Raw genomic sequence first — 18,612 nt, 5'->3', positions numbered from 1 at the left:
CCCAAAATCTGTGGCCTTGTTTTGGTTTGATGGCTCAGTTTCCAATAAAGATGAGCAAACAGATCCCATAGTTTGCTGTTGGTAGCCACACCAGCTAATGAAGCAGATCTAGCTTGTAGAAGAGATGTAGTCTCAAAATACTATTTTAATTGTTTCCACTTACTCATTAAATAAGTCATAATAGATCTAGTGGAACATTTAACAGTTTTCAGACTAGGGATGGGATTTTTTTGGAAAGTGATTTCTGGGATCCTGCTGGTCTTTTTAAGAAGTGTTTGTTTGCTGGTAAGGAGAGGTTTTAATTTTCTTGTAAAAGTCTCTGTGCTTCTTTGTTTAGTGCTTAAGTGTTTCAGAATGATAAAATTCATGCTTAAAATTCATGCTATCTCCTCTTGGATAATTATTTCTTATGAATAGTAACTGTTAGCTTTAGGATAGTAGGGTTTATTTGATATTTATGAGAGAACCAGTAATGAGGTAGAGAAAATACTTTATCTGATGGTTTGCAGCATTTTACTGTGGCTGCATTAAGAGTTGACAGTTAGAAAACAACCTGCTGTATTAAAGAAGTTAACTAAGGAACTTTTATCAAACCCTGCTTAGTGAACTGGATTGTGGTGTCATTATTGTACTTCCTGCATATAGGTCATGTTTTAATCAGACTGGTGTTTTGTGTGTTTTAGGTATTGAGGGTGATTTATCTCTTGCATCATGCGTGAATACAAGCTAGTGGTTCTTGGTTCTGGAGGTGTTGGAAAGTCTGCTCTGGTAAGTATGAGGCAGTTCAAGTATGGGTTTTTTTAGGCTTATTGTATTTTTTTTTCTCTAATTCACTCTCTACTAATGTGTATTTCTTTATGTAAGTGTGCACAAATAAATATAAGTGTTAGTAATGCCCAGTGAGGCATCATGGCCAGTAGATGGATCCTTTACTGGATGCATCTGCATCCATTGGTGCATTCTCCCAGGCTGCTGTTGTTATATGGCTTTGGTTGATGGTGCTTGATCATCTCGTGCACTGAGGTGCAGAGCTGCAGCATTCTGGGGGTGTCTGGTTTCAACAGATAAACAAGCTGTCAGTCTGTGGGAAATCAAGCTCCTTTGGGAATCTCTCAAAGGATATGAACTAGCTTGCCCCTCTAAGTCCTGTCTCTAGAAAGGTCTTCAGGGTGCTGTTTGCATAGTGTCTTTAGCACTAATGTTTTTATGCAGATAGAAATACAGATTTGTGTGTTGGTGGGAAGCTTAATGTGTTTGCTGTATCCTTTCTGTGAGAGAAGGTATATACCTGTGGCAGGTAGATTATTAAAATGCATGAGCTGTTCTATTTACAGTTTAATGATTACAGAAAGTTTTAGTCTGACCTAGCCTAGAATTGAAAAAGTTCACAAAATACGATACTCTCAGCCCACCTGAGAACGTTGCATCTTTGTGTTTAATTGTGCATCTTACCATACATAAAGTAAGCTCCAGGGCTTACCCACTCCCTTGAGTAAGAAGTATTCTCTTGTGCAGCAGTTCATAAAGAAAAGCTTAAATCATGTTAGACTGTGGAATAACATTTTCATTCACCTTTGAATTCTTTATCTCACTGCAGCATTTCTGGATTTGAAAGTGCCTGCTCTGACTTGGCCATTGAGTCTTAAGTTCCCTTTGACTTGTGCTAAAAACATCCTTCGTGCTAGGTACACAGGAACAGCCTACTGAGTGTAGTTAAGACTAGTAAAAGCTGGCAATTGTTTTTTGACTAATTCCTGTGCTGGCAAATAAGTAGCAGAAGATGAAGTAGTTCTAAATAAAAATGTAAAAGCTGTGCAGCTGTATTGTATCCTGGTCAACTAGAAACTAATACTAATTTCAAGAGTTAGGCAAACCTTAAATTGATGCATGCTTTAATTCTTACCCTCCATGTGGTGGTGGATAAAGGCAAGTGTAGCATTGCTTCATCTAACAGTTAAATAGGCATACAGATCTAGCTTTCTGTTGTTTCTTACAATTGTAGTTATGACAATTGTTTGATTTGCTTTAAAAATGTTATGGATAACAGAGTATATACCTAGAACAGTGATTTGTGTACAATGTTTACAAAACGTTGCTATGTAAGAGAATCTTACAAGAACTTTTGTGTTGCAGACTGTACAGTTTGTTCAAGGAATATTTGTTGAAAAATACGATCCTACGATAGAAGACTCCTACAGAAAGGTATATACAAAAGATGTCTCTAGTGTTAGAGCTGTAATACATATTGTCAAATATTTGACTCAGTGCTTGAAAATGGGTATGCCATATTAAACCAGATAACAAGTTTGAAATATAAATGTTCTCCTAAAGTTTGCTTAAAAGAAATAATTCAAGACTGACATTTTAAAGTTTAAGCATAATATCTTTCTGGCTAGTCAGTAAAAAAAGGTTAGTTCATTGTGAGAGTTGGGAACAGGGATTGCAAAAAAAAAATTAAAAATTACCACTTTTCAATTTTATAATATTTATTATTAGTTTTTTGTGTGTTAGTATTTCCAGGTAGATTTGGTCTTGGAGGTACTACGCTGCTTTGCTACTAGAAAAATAGCTAAAAACAACGTCACACCCTTAGAACATTGGCATCTATCATACTGTACACACAACAATTTAAATGATAGCTAGATATGCTTCTATTAGATGGGTTGTTGTTTTATTAATAAGTTAACACAAGCCTGTCATAAATGAACAAGCATTTACAGCAAGTGGCCTGTTAGTTTCTCTCTTCCTGTCTTCAGCATGACAGGCTGAAAGGTCTGATTCTGCTTGCATCATCTTGAATCTCCATATTGCTCACTTCAGTTTCACCTGAGACCACGATTAAGATTCCAGACTAAGATAATTTATATCCAGACTGCTACCATTAACCATTTAGTGCAAGAGATAAATTTTTGGCTGTGTCAGTTGCTTAATCTATCTGTCTTTTTTAGCTGAATTACTTTTCATATACATTACTACTCTGATGTTGCTCATCGTGTGGCCACAAAAATATTGGTGTCTATACAAGGGAGGCATGATGGACAAGCCCTAGCTGAGAATGGGCAAACTGCAAGACCTCCTTCAGCACTGAGCAACATTTGTATTGGAACAAAGGTGGTGCATTAACAGCTGTTGCAGCCTACAGTCACCAGAATCTTTTCTGAACAGAACAGGAATTAGTGAGAACAAAATAATCATTTCAAACCTCTTTTCTTTGACCTTATATAAACTGTATGTTGGAAAAACCCAAGTCCATCTGAAGTATGGGGACTTCCAGCCAAAGCTAGAACTGTTGTTAAAGACATAGTAATAATAATAATAATGCTCTGACTAGTTCCAAATTCTATGTTGACACTTCTTCTGTATTAGAGAAGCAGGAATTTTTGACCATATCTCAGTGTTCAGTGCAGGTCAGGCCTAGTAAATTACTCCAAAAAACATTCACAGGCTCATCTAAAGTAAAGTGTTTCCTTTGTTATATATTTACATTCTTTAGGTCATAGTAGAATCATGATGTTTTCTGGGTGAATTTTTCCAAAGACTGTTTCCATGGAGCCTAAAAAAGTAATGCCATCTTAAGAAATTTTGCCATTTGCTAACTGCATTTTTTTTTGTTTTGGTGTTAATAAAGATTTATACTACTCCTTTCAGGTTTGTTCCTGAAATAACTAGTAATAACTCTGGGTATTCTTCTTTTCAAATCAGCCAGATTGTTGAAGTCTTGCTAAAGTCTGGACAACATTTTATGTAGTAATTTTCACTTTCTCACAGTTGATTACAATTTTAACTTGCTTCTTGCCTTCAAAATGTATTGGTTTGGCAGTTGAAATTCTATGTCACTTATATTAAATGTCATTTTATAATATTTAAAGTTGAGAGGATGTGACTTGTTCATCTAAATAATTGAGCTTGAAGTCTTGAAACTTCATGCCTTGGTTTACTCCCCAAATATTTCTTCATGAAGTTAATAAATGTTGCTTAATTAGCTGAATAACTTTAGCAACAATACCTGCTAAAATAGTGATTTTTTTTTTTTAAGGAATCACAATCCATAGGGGACAGGGAGGAGGTGTGACAGGAGGGGAAATACTCCTCTTCCCTGTCCCCAGCTCAAATCTCGTTATAAAAGAACAGCTGCAAATTAAACTAGTGACAGTGCATAAAAGGAGAAGAAGTAATCTGTTGATTAGGAATTTTACATGCAAATGGAAGCAAGAGAAGTTTACCAATAGCTTGAAAGAAAAAAAAATTAAAATGTGGTTAGTCTGCTTGAAACAGCTTGAGGGCACTTCCATGTCCTTTGCTGCCCTCAGGGCCATTTCTCTGAGATTATGTCCAGTAGACAGAGGAACTCTGGAATGAATTCAGAAATTCTTCTGTCTTCTTAAACCTTCCATTCTTTGCAAACTTTTCCAAGCTGGGTCGCTTTTCTAACTAGTGTTCCTAAAGGCTTGTTTAGGGGACACCACTTGTAGTGGTGGCTGTTTAATAGTTTGCTGTGTACTACTTACTCTCTTGTAGATGTAAATTACTATTAAATGAGCCTTAGTATGCCAGTCTAGTTTTCTGGCTTTCACTTCTACTTTTTTTTCAATCTGTGATGATCCCTGAAACAAGTGGAAATTAGATGTGCTAGTTGCTGATAACCATCATTACAAATTTAGCAGCCTCCTTTTAAATAATCAAAAATCCCTAATCACTTTGCAAAGTGGTAGTTGGCTGCTGACACTGCATTTGAAAATGTCACTAGGGCTCTTTGAAAGGCTTCTTCCTGCTGTTTTCAAAGTGTATATCCAAACAATCTTCTTAAGCCATTATGTTGCTTTATACATTATGAATTTACTTATAAAAAAATCACACAATTTCTGATGTCTTTGGAGGGGAGAGTTGCAAGGGGAAAAATTATAACCATATCTTTCTCTCTTGACAGCAAGTTGAAGTAGATGCACAACAGTGTATGCTTGAAATCTTAGATACTGCAGGAACGGTATGTAAAGAACGACTTTCCTAAATACTGATAATACAGTGTGTTCTAAAGTAAACCTGAGTCTCGCAGCAGAAAATTATTTGCAAGCTTCCCATGAGCTCATATTCTGTTACAGAGGAAAGAAATAGAGCATTTTAAAAGAGATTGTGCTCTTATTTTAAGTTTGTTGCCCAGAAAAAAATTAGGACCCACTGGCCACTTTGATTTGATTTCTGTTGCTGTAGAGAATACGTGCTTTCTTCTGATGTCCTTTTTCTTTTGTGTGTGAGATGTACTGTGACATTGGGATAAAAATAGTATTGCTTCTGTCAGCTTATAGGAGCTCAAAGCACAGGGGTTATGCTGACCCTTTGCATACTGGTCAGGTTTTGCTCTGACTAGTTCCAATATTACTGAAACCAGTAATTTCCTTTATTGATTCCAGTGAGTTTAAGCTCAAGATTCTTGGAGTTTAACGTGTGTTCTCGGAAGTGTGGCAGTAATCTGGTACAATAATAACTTATTTAAATTCCCTATTAGATTAATACTCTGTAAATATACAGTAAGATGGAGTGGGTGTTTTCTAGCAATAAATGGCACTTTTCATGTGACATACAGCAAGGGACAGGGAGTGATTGATCAGGCACCACATAGCCAAGTCACCAATGCGAAAGAGGCACGTGCCATTCTACAGTTGTACTGGTAAGAGTGCACCAGCAAGTCTTTATATGCAATATCATAGGTGGCCCTGAAGTCATGGAAATGTGACGAGTCTATTGAGTGTCTCCATCCTCAAGTCCATCTCCTTGAAAATTAATGTAGAATTTATTGGGAAATTTCCTAGACTACAAAATTGGGTGTGAAAAGGGATGCATTCACTTCATGATCCATTTTAAGGAACTATCAGGATATAGAGAAAATGTTGGTGTGTTAGGAGAGGTTCAGGAGCAGTTTAGCTTCTGTAATCTACAGATTACAGTGTACCTTCTACTGTACTTCTCTCCAGTGAAATTACTGTAGTTTTTGTAAACTAGACCTAAAGTTTATAGCAGTTTGTGCAAGTAAAATGCAAATTGAATGCAACATCTGTCTTTTTTGTAATTACAGGAACAGTTTACAGCGATGAGAGATCTATACATGAAAAACGGACAAGGTTTTGCGTTAGTATATTCCATCACAGCTCAATCTACATTTAATGATTTACAGGATCTAAGAGAACAGATTCTTCGAGTCAAAGACACTGATGATGTAAGATCTCTAAAAATTTTTAATATTTAAAGTTTTCCTTAGTGTGTTGCAGTGTACACACTGTGGTCAGGTGGTCTTCAAGTTTTAAGATGTATGAACCAGTAGATGCATAGTACAGGAATGCAACTCTTAAGGTCAACTGGAGAAATGTAACTTGTCATGTGTTGTTATATGGACAATTGTTTAGTCTTTATTTAAAATAACTTAATTGAAGCTGGGTATAACTTTATTCATTAGACAGCAGCAAGCATTTCTAAAACAACTATTGTTGCCTTAATTACTATGAATGAAGTTTTCTGCTCAATATCCCTCCTTTATGATATTTTAAAAGCGTAAAATTTTAAATTGTAACCTTAAAACTTGCATGTTATGTAGCTTTTATATTTTGTCTGCTCGCAATTAAGTTTGGTCAAGCTATTCCCACACAATTTCTATTACGCATCTCTTAGCATTATTAAAGATACAAAGTGAGGTTAAAACATTATATTTTATCAATTATTAAAAGAACCTTACAGCAGTTGGAGGAAGTTAATGCTTGGTCCCCTAATAAAGAAAAATAAGTATTTCAAATGTGAAAACAGCAGTAAGAGTGTTTTTTTTAACAGAAACACCTTTTAGCTTTTAGCCTTCAGGCAGAAAAACTACCTTCTTGAAGAAAAAAATAAGCAATAAACAGTTTATAAGCATGATCATATAATTTAAACTGTGTTTATGCAAACTTTGATAACTTTGATACATTCCTTACTGCATAGGCTTCTGCTGTCAGCAGACACAGAATATATTAACCATTTCAGTTTCAGGGAAGTGCATTAAGACTTTTTTAATACAAACCACTTTGCACTTCCTTGACCATAAACACTTACAGGTCTTGCCTATGTTCAGCAGATTTCTTCTTGAAGCAATTTATTACCCATTACCACAAATGTATCTCAGAAGGTTAATATTTAAGTTTCCCATCCACAACCTACCAAGTAACAGCCTTCTTTACCATGAAATTAGTTTTGTACAATAAAATCAAAGTAAATATAATGATATTTAAGATCTTACTTTGTGTGTTATATTTACACTGGTTAGTAGCATTTTTGGAGGTATTTCCTTAGAATTGTATTTTTTTAGACTGTACTGCTCAGTCCTGAAAGGCATTCCATAGTATCAGGAGAAAGATAGTAAGCTTCAAGTTGCAACTTCATTTTCCATCAGAATTCACAGAAAAAGTTTTTCTTATGCCCAGGCTTAGGCGTGACTTGCTTTCTCAGTGGGGGGAAATTAAATGGTCAAAATATTGTAAACTTTTTTTCAACACTTGAATCTGTGAGGACTTTAGCTATGTCCTTAAATTAGTAAAAGAGACTAAGGGGGGAAAAATAGATGATGATGTTTTCTTGCTACAAAGGTCAATTCAGCATTTTCTGTAATTGGGAATCCTGGTAAGGTACCATGTTCCTTTTCTCTGTGTGCTGTAGCTTGCTAATAAGAACTGTGTGATATGCTGAGAGTAGGGGAATGGTGAAAGGAGCTTTAGCATCCTTCATCATGCTACCCAGGACAGGACACTGTTTCCAGGATTTTGGCATTGGTAAGAGTCATTATACCAGAGCTTGATTATTCTGAAAATCAGGATCCTCTAAGGAATCAGATGGCTTTTAGGTGTGCATTTACACTGTGCTGCTATAAAATTGTAGTTGTTTTTTTACTGGCTTTGAACTGCTTTTTAGGTGCCTATGATTCTGGTTGGCAATAAGTGTGACTTGGAAGATGAAAGAGTTGTGGGAAAGGAGCAAGGTCAGAACCTAGCAAGGCAATGGAATAACTGTGCATTCTTAGAGTCTTCTGCAAAATCAAAGATAAATGTTAACGAGGTAAGGCATTTTACCTGGGGTGGGGAGAGATGTTGGGGTAGAAGAATGGGACACTGTCCTGATAACTGTTTACTGTTTGTCAAGGAAAAACTAACAAAATCATGAAATAATATTCACTACAAATTGACAAAACTGTACCCTACTGTTACGAGATGTTTATGGGATATATTTAGCTTTGACATGGAATTTTTTCAAATTATATTGATTTTAGTGTAATTAGTGTAATTTTCAAATTATTTTTGTAATAATTTAGGATAAATTATTACAAAATGTTCCATTCCTTAGTTGCTACAGTCTCTTATCAATTGAGATTGTACTGCTAGATTTCTTTTTTCAAAGACGTTTAAGAGAGTTAAGTCACTAAAACTACTTGATTTAAGTTACTTGGTGTTAATAGTATTTGAGATGGTAAATAGAAAAACCACTGAATGTTTTGTTAAAATTAGCTTCTCTCTAAAGTAAAAGGGATGCAAAAGCCTTTCTACTATGTATCTACTTGTTTATTTAACAGGAACTAGACAATTAATCAAATGCATGAATTTTGGGGATTTGCCATAATGCATGCCTTTTTATCCAGTGGGGGGTGCCAGCATGAGGAAAGGGATACAAAAAATTTAGAAAACGAATCTGTGTTAGTATTTACATTTCTGGAACAGCTTGAATTTTATGATAAATCCTACAGTTCGTTAGGTCATCTGGAAAACATTGTTGGCAGCATCAGTGAAGTTGAAAGGGCCTCTGTACCAGACTTGCAAGTAATCAAAACAGTATGGTGGTTTTAACACAGCTGATTTTTAAAATAAGTAATCTGTGTTTAATTAGGTGGGAATTTCTGGAAGCCACTGACTTTTTTAAAAATTTGAATTAATCACCATAGATGTATAAAATTCATACACTCAATAAACTAGAACTTCCAGCAAATCCTTGTTAGAACATTTGCTGCTTTGCAGCCATTGCTTAAGAAAGTGCCAGGATGGATTTAGCATGAGGGCTTCCTTAGTTTATGAGATGTAGAAGTAATTGGAGCAATGTCAATTATGAATGAAACAGATGCTGTTGAAACGTTGTATGTTGATTTGTTTTAAATTAGCCTTTCAAAAAAATCGTGTTCTTATTAGAATTCTAGGAGACTCCAAGTGTGAGAGTCCCATAAATGAGTTACTTTTCTAGGAAATTTTATGCTTCCGTTATGCTGTAGGTCTAGACAGGTGGAATTAGTTCTTTAGACTTCAGTATTTTTTAAGTTTCTGAAAAAGCATGATCTCCTTCAAATACAAGAGACTATTACTGAATATGTAGTGTATGTGAGTTACCATGAAAAAATGTGTAGTTAAAACTTAGTAGAATTTTCTTTAAAAGAATATCCTAAGAGTGATTTGAGTTAGAAGAAAGCTGTGACCTGTTTCTTGACCTTACTGCTAAACTGCAAAGTAATACTATACAGTAGTTGATCACCGTGGCATTTTTCATGTGAGTTCAGATGAGTTTGACCCAGAGATTAAATAGCTGTGGGTTATAGATGCCTTTTCAGTTTGCTTCATTGAAACTGTAGAACCCTTGGCAGACAATTATCTTAAGAAAAAAACCCCAACCAGTTAGTAACTAAGTATACAATTTATAGCTTTGTGGTAACTACATGTTTTCAGGGGTCCTTGAGTATGTGAGTGCATTATGTGTGAAAATTCAAGGTTTAAAGTTTTAAGAGAAGCTTCCTAATATCCATAATCAACTGATTTCTGTCTTTTCAGATCTTTTATGACCTTGTGCGACAAATTAACAGAAAAACTCCAGTGCCTGGAAAAGCACGCAAAAAGTCATCATGTCAGCTACTTTAATGCATAGCTGTACTGTAGCTCTGAGCCAGGTAAACATTTTAATTTTTTCTGTGCATTATGGCTATTCAAAACAAGCAAAGCAACAACTAAAAAACCTTAAACAGCCCTGGTAGCTGATGCAGAACAGGATTGAAAATTATTGATTTACATTATCATAGGAATGTTTAATGGTCTTCCTTTTGCCATTTCAAAGTCAGAACTACAAATATGTGCAAGACACACTGTTCACACTAGTCTGGGGGGACTTTTTCTCAAGCTTTAAGGTTTTGGTAGAGCTCAAATTAACAGTGTTTACTCTGACATTTCAAAGCTTTTGGAAACATGGTTTTCTCTTTTAAGCCTGATGAAATCTACTGCAAGAGCTCAGTTATCTGGAATGCACACACTACAGTATTGTAGTTTGCATGCTGGTGTCTCTTTCTGCTTTGAACTCCTGCATATGCTTGTGTGATGTCATAGGAATTTAGCTTCCTTTCTTGAGACTGTGGATATTTTGGAGGCCAAATGGTAATTAGTATATTTGGATCAGAAAGGTTAAGTGATCATTGTAACACTCCAAATATTTTACCTGAAGCTATTGGTTACTAGACCAATTTCTTACTTGTTTCCAGTTGGCTAAATTTCTACATGACTTAATATGTGCACAAAGAATGGTGCTGAAGGATAAAGCAAGCTCCAGCCTGCTCTTTAAGCAAGCTTTTCCAGAAGTTAGTCAGGAGGCATGCATTTTTTTTCTGCAAAATTTTTGGGGGATTTCTGGGCAGATTATTTTCCTCTTTCTGTCTCCAAGACTTAGTATGAGCAGAGGTCTGTCTTGATTTACCTGACATCATCAAAGTTGGCTATTACCTCCCTTTCTTTCAGTGTCACTGAGCATAGAGTGGTGCAGTTACTTCAGTGCTGTGATCCATTATTTTGTCATCCAGGTGACCTATTGGATGTACTGAAGGATCCTAGTAGGACAGCTCACTGTCAGAAATCGTAGGCTTTTTATTCAGAATCAGGTAGTGCCATATGTAACTCTTTCTTGGTATATTAAAACCTCCTCAGTTTGAACAACTTAGATCAGTTAAAAGTAAAACCAAGATGGTTCCAAAAGCATTAGCTGAGAGTGGCAGAAATGGTCGCTCCATTTCCTTAACAGGACTTTTGATTCAAGAGCTTTGATCTTTCAATAGTGTTTGTTTTCAAAGCCATGGGAACTGTCATGCTGTTAGCAAAACTTGTCCCATCAAGCAAATATTACTTCCACAGTGCAGCCTTGATTCCTCTATATATCCTAATCTAGTTAGGATAGTAATAGAGATAGTGTGTTATTTGTATGTGTACAGTAGGAAGTGTATGATTAGAGAAGTGTTAAAGTTGGTTTGTGTTTGTCAAGAACAGTGCTAGTTCCTGCTGTAGCTGTTTTAACTAAAGAACAAGGACAAATAGTTGTTACTAATGCTAATGCCTTGTTTTGTTGTTACAGGTCTGAAGAACTGTTGCCCAATTCAACAGTGCCAGCATTCCAACTTTATTAAACCTACCAACATCTTAAATGGACTTTCCTGTGGTGGTACCCTTTAAGAAATGGATGAAAGCTACATCAGTTTGCACATTCTATCACTTTCCAGTGTCATGAGAGATTTTTACTTCTAAATATTCTGTGTATGCAACTGGTAAAACCAGAGCCTACATCCAGTATTACTGATAAGAGACATTGTTCATCCACCAATGTTGTACATGTATGAAAACTGTGTACTGTATACTTCAACAATCCCCACTTTCTATTGGAGAGTACAATAATGTAAATCCTAAAAGCACCACTATTTTAGCATAATAAAAGAAAGTCCAAAGAGCTCCTATATAGACTACTCCAGATAACTTTGCTTCATCGGTATTTGTAGCTTATTGTAACTTTTTTAAAGAAATACAGGATCATCATCATCATCGTATTGTACAAAAGCGCTTTGATTAACACAACGGCTATATAGTTTTTTAATTTTAGGAAAAACCTGTGGAGACAGTGACCTAGTCTTTAAGAGTCCTTTCAGTATAACGTCTGACTAAAGACATGGCCTTTAATATCTGTTGGGAAGGAAATGTCCAGACTTTTCAACCTTTTATTGTATGTTTCCTTTTCCTTGTTTACATAGGGAACAATGTTTATAGTTGTGTGTACAGTGGGGGTCTACAACAAGAAGTGTATATTTTAAAACAATTTTTTAATGATTTAACAATTTTTTGTAAATCATTTTTGGGCTTCTGCAGCTGTAGATTCTCACTGTGAATTCCCTTGCTTGCTCATGCATAAGTGTATTTGCAATACCAAATATACAGGTTTAGTACTTTTGCCTGTTAGTGATTGTTTTACATGTGTAACGTTTTGGTTGAGATGTTAAATGGTGGAAGAGTACTGTGGATGTGAATGTGGGAAGTAATTTTAATCATGTGTAATTGGTCACAGGGCCTAAGTTGCAGTAATTAACTTTTGCTGATTTATTTAACAATGCCTTGTTGCTTTGTATGCATTAACGTTTGGGTGTAAAGATTGTGTGTATATCCAACAGGGAGCCACAGTATTTAAATTGACCAACCTAATGTTACAACTGCTTGGAGGTGGCCAAATGTAAACTAAAAGCCTTAATTAAAGTGGTGCAATTTTGTATGACTTAGCATCAGTAGTTCAATAAATTTGGATTGCCATGCAAGGGCTTGCATTACAGTTATACTACTTGAATGTTTTGTGTTTTAGTAGTGCTAGTAAATATTGATTTTTAAATCTCTTGCACAGTGCAGATTCATACGTCTTAGGATGAAGAGGAGCCCCTATGTCTTTGTTTTCTGACAAATACATGCCATAGATATTTCTTCTAATAGTATCCCATGTGTTACTGTAAATTAATTTCTGACAGAATGAAATTCCATTTATTTCTGGACTTGGAATATGCCAAGCTCTAACAAAAGGATATGTCTAACACAAAAATACCTGTCTTCAAAGGTTACACCATCAGTGGCTGTTTTGGATACTTGAAAATATGTTGCCTGTTATTTTCCTCCTTTCCAGGGAGAATTAATTGTTTAAATTTTCTTAGTCCAGCAAAAAAAAAAAATCATCTTGGGAGACAGAATGATTTTTCTGCATGATACCTGCATGAACAAAACCTTATTTGTTTGGTTTTAAGGAAATCTGCAGAAGAGTGTTCTTGCAGTACAGACTGTAGAATTTTTCCAACTTGAAATCCCTGATAATAGTGTTGGACTGAGGAGTAAATGCATGGACTGTAGATGATTTCCTGATCTTGGCCGTGCAGCTGGAAATTAATGTATTAATGTCACACCCAAATCCTTGGTACCTCCTGTTTCTCTGGCACAGAATTATCAGAGAGCTTGTTCTAATTCATTCCTGCAAATTCAATCAGATTAGGTTAGCTAATACTGGTAAGCTTTGAGATAGTTTATGTTGCCCAAAGTGAATTAAGAAGCCCAGCTGATCCTTCCTGCTGGTTGTTCCATCAGTCATCACTGTTTAATGTAGGCAATATACTTCTACTGTGCAGGGACAGATTTAAGATTGAAATTATTTTTCATTTATCATTAGAAATCTTAAGATGTGATAATCCCCATCCTGCTTGGTCCCCAGAGTAAGGAGACTGGAGCACTAGATGCCCTAGTTCTTTTTTCACTAGGTGCTTACCTTCTTTGGTGAGCTGATCAGAATTTTTCTTCCCTTCATTTCCAACCCCTGCTTATTCAGGGCTTGTAACACTTTTATGTCCTGGCTGTCCTTTTATTGGTCCTTTTAATGTGTTTCTTTTCCAGGCAGCTGTACAGATAGCATTGGGTGGGAGTAAGAGAAAATTCTTTTGAGAACATCATAGAAGGGCCTTGGTCTGGTCTTGGTGTCCAGCCAAAGAATACTGTTGACAGGGAAGATCAGGCTTTGTCCTGAAAAGCTCTGTACTGAAGCATTCTTGGTGGTTCTGTTCTTCAGTATTAGAGGTATTCAGTTGGGTCAAACCGTTAAGGAAGTCAAATTTTCAGAATCTCTAGGCTTTAATATCTAAATGTTGTGCTAAAGAAGGGAAATATGTTCCCCCATCCCCTGTATTTAGAACTAATTTCAGATGTGTAAAGCCAGCACATTGTAACCCAGGTAACACCTAAACCCCAGTATTCTTGAAAATTTAGGCAAGCTTCAAGGGAGCAGTGTCCCAGTTGTTAAAGGCAAGATGCTTGACAAAATGTGCTAATGAAATTATGAAGTGTAAAGAAAAACACATTAGAATTCTCTTCATGTCTAAATAATTGTGGTATGAAATGCTGTTCCCACTGAGGAAGTGAGGACCCAGTTCCCCATGGGAATGGGAAGTATGTAAGCAGTTACCAATTGTAGAAAACAATCCTGTCTGCTGACATTTTTGTGCAAACTTTTACGTATCTTCATGACAATTCCAGTACCAATGCTTAAGAAGTTCACACTTGAACTACTTGTACAGAAACTGAACACTTCTCCTAAAGCTTTGGATGAAAACATGCATAACACACATTTTGAGAACTAATGCAAGCATTTTTGCAAATTTGCTGTTAATACACATGTAACTGCTTGTAAAGTTACCTTATGCTTACAGTGCACACTGCTTTATTTCCTCTCTAATCTGAAATTGATATATGTCAGTATTTAAAGTCTGAGCCTTCTATGGAAAAAGTAGTATTTATGTCCTGAAATACAGAAGTATTATTTAATGGAATTGCACTCTTCATATTAGGACTCTTTCCTTGCAATATAAATTTCTCTTATATCTTACCTTATCCTAGTGCCCTTTTCATTCTCAAATTATTCTGAAATGAAATGAATGTTAGTTGCCTAATTTAGAAGACGATTTGAGACATTGCAAGATGTTTTCAGATGTCCAAATGATTTAAGTGTAAGCTCAAGCTACTTCTGCTCTCCTGCATAAGAGACTTAAATTCTGGAAAAGTATTGTGGAATTAGATATTACAGTTCTTTCATAAGATGTACTGATTCTGTCATGCTAGAAATTAAAGGTGGTAGGAGTTTGAAATTGGGATTAAATGTTTTAAGTAAAATTGCCATTTTCTTACAGGTCAACAGTAAAGATGAGAAATTTTCTTCTTTTAAAATGGTGTCAACAAACTGGATGAATCAAACATAATTAATTTTTTCCCCAAGTTTTCTCATTTTTGCCAGTTTTGAAAAGAGCTTAGCTGGAAAGAAGTTTGTCCACAATACTGCACTAGTTCTAGACTTCAGTTTAGATATATCAGCAGTAGAAAGTTTTATACTAGATGTGAATGGTCAAAAATAGTCTATGTACACCTATGTAGCACTTTTTAAATTGTAATCTGATGATGTGGCCAAGTGTGGACAAAAAGCTTTTTGTTCAGTTTTATATTGCTGTCCCAACAGCATCAGGCTATATTTCAATTTATTGCTTTTATTTTGCCTATGTGTGGGGAGGAGAATAAAGACAAATAAAAAGTTGATTAGGTATATAACAAAATGCAGTTGTAAGTTCTGTAAGGTAGCACTAGAGTACCAGAGTTATTAAATTAGGTTTATATTTCTGAATCTCAAGCATGTTATGCTTTTCTTTCAAAAGCTTATGCACAACTTGAAGATTTCTAAAACTTCATCTATATTTTCCATTTTATAAGGTAAACTCTGGAATGATGCTTATATTTGTGGAAAACTTTACTTTCTGAATCTTGAACTAAAAGACAAGCAAAGTTGTTTTGTAGTCTTGATTTTGTTCACAATATTTCAATATCTGGGCTTCAAACAACGTATAAATGTGTATTTTGCTGTGGTTTCTGTCTTTATGGGGTCGTTTGTTTGTTTGTTTTAAATAACCTCCAAAACCATTTATTTTCAGAAGTTTCAGTTATCAAGCAGAGAGTGACTTCCTGTTTTCAAAGAGTTGTTCTTTAGGGAGAGATTTGTGAATGGATAAAAGAATGTCTTTGCACTTCCACTGTACTCACTTCAGTCTTAAGAGATCCTAGTTCTGCCAAACAACGAGCGCTACAAGTTCATTGTTTTAAGAAAGTTTACTACCACCAGGATTTTTTTTCTTTGAAGTTGTGACTGAGGTGAACTTCATTTGAGAATCATTGTCGTTTCTAATTAATTCATGTAATGTCTTTTGTTTACTGTGAACTTGGAGGTGTGGGCCATTTCTGCAGTCCTGAATACTGAGTGAAATCCTAGTGGACGTTACAGTTCCTTCTTTTGTCAGTATACTTTACCTTTTCATACCATGTGACATTTTAACCTTCCAAATCTAGTAGGGAGGGCTCCATAGCTTCACTCCCATACTAAGTACAAAAAAATCTATACATGTGAAATTCCAGCTCTTATCAACTGGGTTTACTGCTTGTAATGCACCCAAAAGCAACAAAGACCATTGGCAGTACTGTCATGATTTTCAGACACAAATAAAATGAGCTACAAATTTGTCTCTTTCTTTTTCCTGTTTAATTAAAAAATGGTTTTAGCTGAGTTGCCTCAATAGAGCATGAGAATAAATTTGTTTTGGTAAGAACCTGGGCAAACATTTTGAAGGTCAACATGTATTTAAATACTAAGCAATCACATGAACACCTTACTTAAAGTCTTGAGATTGGTTTTTTAAAAGTTTCTATGCACTTTAATAAAAAAAATTAAAATTTACATACTTCCAGAAATGTGTTTCAGCTAAGAAAAGATGGGCTAAAACGACCTTTTTTGCCTCTGTAATGTAAAGGCAAGGTATAGTGTAGTTTCCAGTTTTCTTTGTATTGAGTGCAGTCGTGCTGCTGTCACACATTGCACTTGAACTTTGTTGAGCTCTTGCTTTTGGCAATTCTGAATTAACAATTTTGTAAATGCAGATGACATGTATGCAGCTTAGCAGGGCATTAAGAAAATTAATTTATGAACTGTCTTAAATCGTGTTTCGTAAAGGGTAATTGGAGTTTTGAGTTAATTTACTTGTTTAAAGTTCAGGATATACTAGATCAAAATTAGCCTAGTGTACTACATCCTGTAGGCTCTGTTAACTTTGCAGAAGGTACAAGGAAGCAGAGGAACCTTAGGCATTGGCAATAAATATGCCAGGTTTTAGTGTTAGTTGTGCTGGCTGCTGGGTCATCTTTGGTTGTCCTGCCTCTAAGTAAGGAGCATTGCTACCTCCCTTGATATTATGATAACAACTGGAGTTAAGATTAGTGTATCTGATCCAGATAAGTGAAACTTTAGGACAGATTTAAGAATTTTAATTATAAATTTGAATTTACAGTCCTTTATATCACTGAATAAAAAAATGCATTCTCTTCTGCTTCTTGGAAGTATAAGGTGCTTTAATGAGATTTTCAGTTATTTTTTTCTTCATTTTTACCCCCTATTTCCGTGTTGGTAGCTAAATATGAAATGGGATCCCAGTCAAAAAGTACTGAAACACACCTCTAGGTTTTTATCGAGTTCCCCCTGGAGCGTCTAAGGTGTTTCCCCAGTCTGCACTTAGGAGAGGCTAAGACAAGTTCTCTCAAAGGCCCCAGTCGTTCATATACTTTTACAGGTTTGTCGGGTTGGGGATTTTTTTCTTAAAGTATGCATCCTGCCCTCTTAATTTCAGACTTATTTCCTTTGCTTTGTTCTCATCTGTCAGTGCTTTGAATAAACTTGAGACGGCACACAAAGGAAGCATCTGCTCTATCATTACATTTCTCACTTGTTTACCCTGTGCCCTGAGGCAGGGCTAGCCTGAGGGTGCGAGCTGTTAGCAAATGATTGAACCAGACAGATTTGCGCATTACTCTGAATTTCCCATTCCCATTGCCCTGGAGACGATAACGCTACACTGTTTCAGAAGGATATGTCGAGAGGTAAATTCTATGAAATATATAGTAGCAGTAGGATGTAATAATTCCTTAAACACTCTTTTAGTTTTCTGTCATCATGAAGGTTGTTGCCTTTGCTTGTGCTTTCTTGATAGTCTTCAAGATAGAAGGGCAACCTTTTTCTGTTTTTTGGTGGTTGGTTTTTTGGGGTGTTTTTAAACCAACAGTACATTTCCTGAGTGACAATCTACTCTCCATAGGTCTGTTTGCTTGTGTTTCTGCACACCCAGTCTTCGTCAGCTTTCCTCTTGTGAAGCCGTCTGAAGTTAGGCTCTCTGGCAGCTTCAGTGAAACCCTGTGCTTGGGCATCATGGTATTTTATCAGTATCGCAAGCAAGCTGGAGGACTTCAGAGCTGCACTTCTGCTGTCTTTTGCAGCTGTTGTCAGGTGTATCCTTCTGTCTAATTTGCTTGAAGTATCCCACTGTAGCTGTAGCCCTAAAAATACCCAAGTAGTTGCAAGTGTTTTTCGGAACCTGCCTGTCTACGTTAAAAGATTGGGTTTGGACACTTTCCCTTGTCCTAGAGTGCAGCTAAACGATCCACGGTCAGTTGCACAGTCGTTTGTGCTTATAAAGAAGTAACAATGTTTTTCTCTAGGTAAAAAGTATTAGGTAAGAAGTAAATTTAGGGAAGGAAAGGGAGAGGTTATTTCATAATTCTGTTAAGTTTGTCCAGCCTTGAAAAGTTGAGTGATGCTGTGTGGTGCTTGCTTTACCCTTTATGTTGGTGCCTGTAGACTGAGTTACACTGGCAGAAAGGGGAGAGAAACAGACGCGCTTTTCCAGCCTGGTGAAAAACCCGTCACTGTCAAGGCCGGGAC

General features: G+C 36.0%; 1 protein-coding gene across 1 annotated transcript in view; it reads left to right on the top strand.

Annotated features, from left to right (window-relative positions):
• The window catches only part of RAP1B (RAP1B, member of RAS oncogene family), a 34,575-nt gene extending 18,208 nt beyond the window's left edge, over positions 1–16,367 (top strand). The window contains exons 2-8 of the mRNA XM_005480579.3: positions 684–768; positions 2,134–2,202; positions 4,928–4,984; positions 6,071–6,211; positions 7,927–8,070; positions 9,819–9,934; positions 11,377–16,367. Of these exons, the coding sequence (XP_005480636.1) occupies positions 712–768; positions 2,134–2,202; positions 4,928–4,984; positions 6,071–6,211; positions 7,927–8,070; positions 9,819–9,905 (555 nt within the window). The 5' untranslated portion in view covers positions 684–711 and the 3' untranslated portion in view covers positions 9,906–9,934; positions 11,377–16,367. The remainder of the gene's footprint in view (positions 1–683; positions 769–2,133; positions 2,203–4,927; positions 4,985–6,070; positions 6,212–7,926; positions 8,071–9,818; positions 9,935–11,376) is intronic.
• The last annotated feature ends 2,245 nt before the right edge of the window (positions 16,368–18,612 follow it).

This window comes from Zonotrichia albicollis, chromosome 4, assembly GCF_047830755.1.
Source record: "Zonotrichia albicollis isolate bZonAlb1 chromosome 4, bZonAlb1.hap1, whole genome shotgun sequence".
In the NCBI taxonomy this organism is placed as follows: Eukaryota; Metazoa; Chordata; class Aves; order Passeriformes; family Passerellidae; genus Zonotrichia; species Zonotrichia albicollis.
This window is presented reverse-complemented; position numbering and strand designations above follow the sequence as displayed.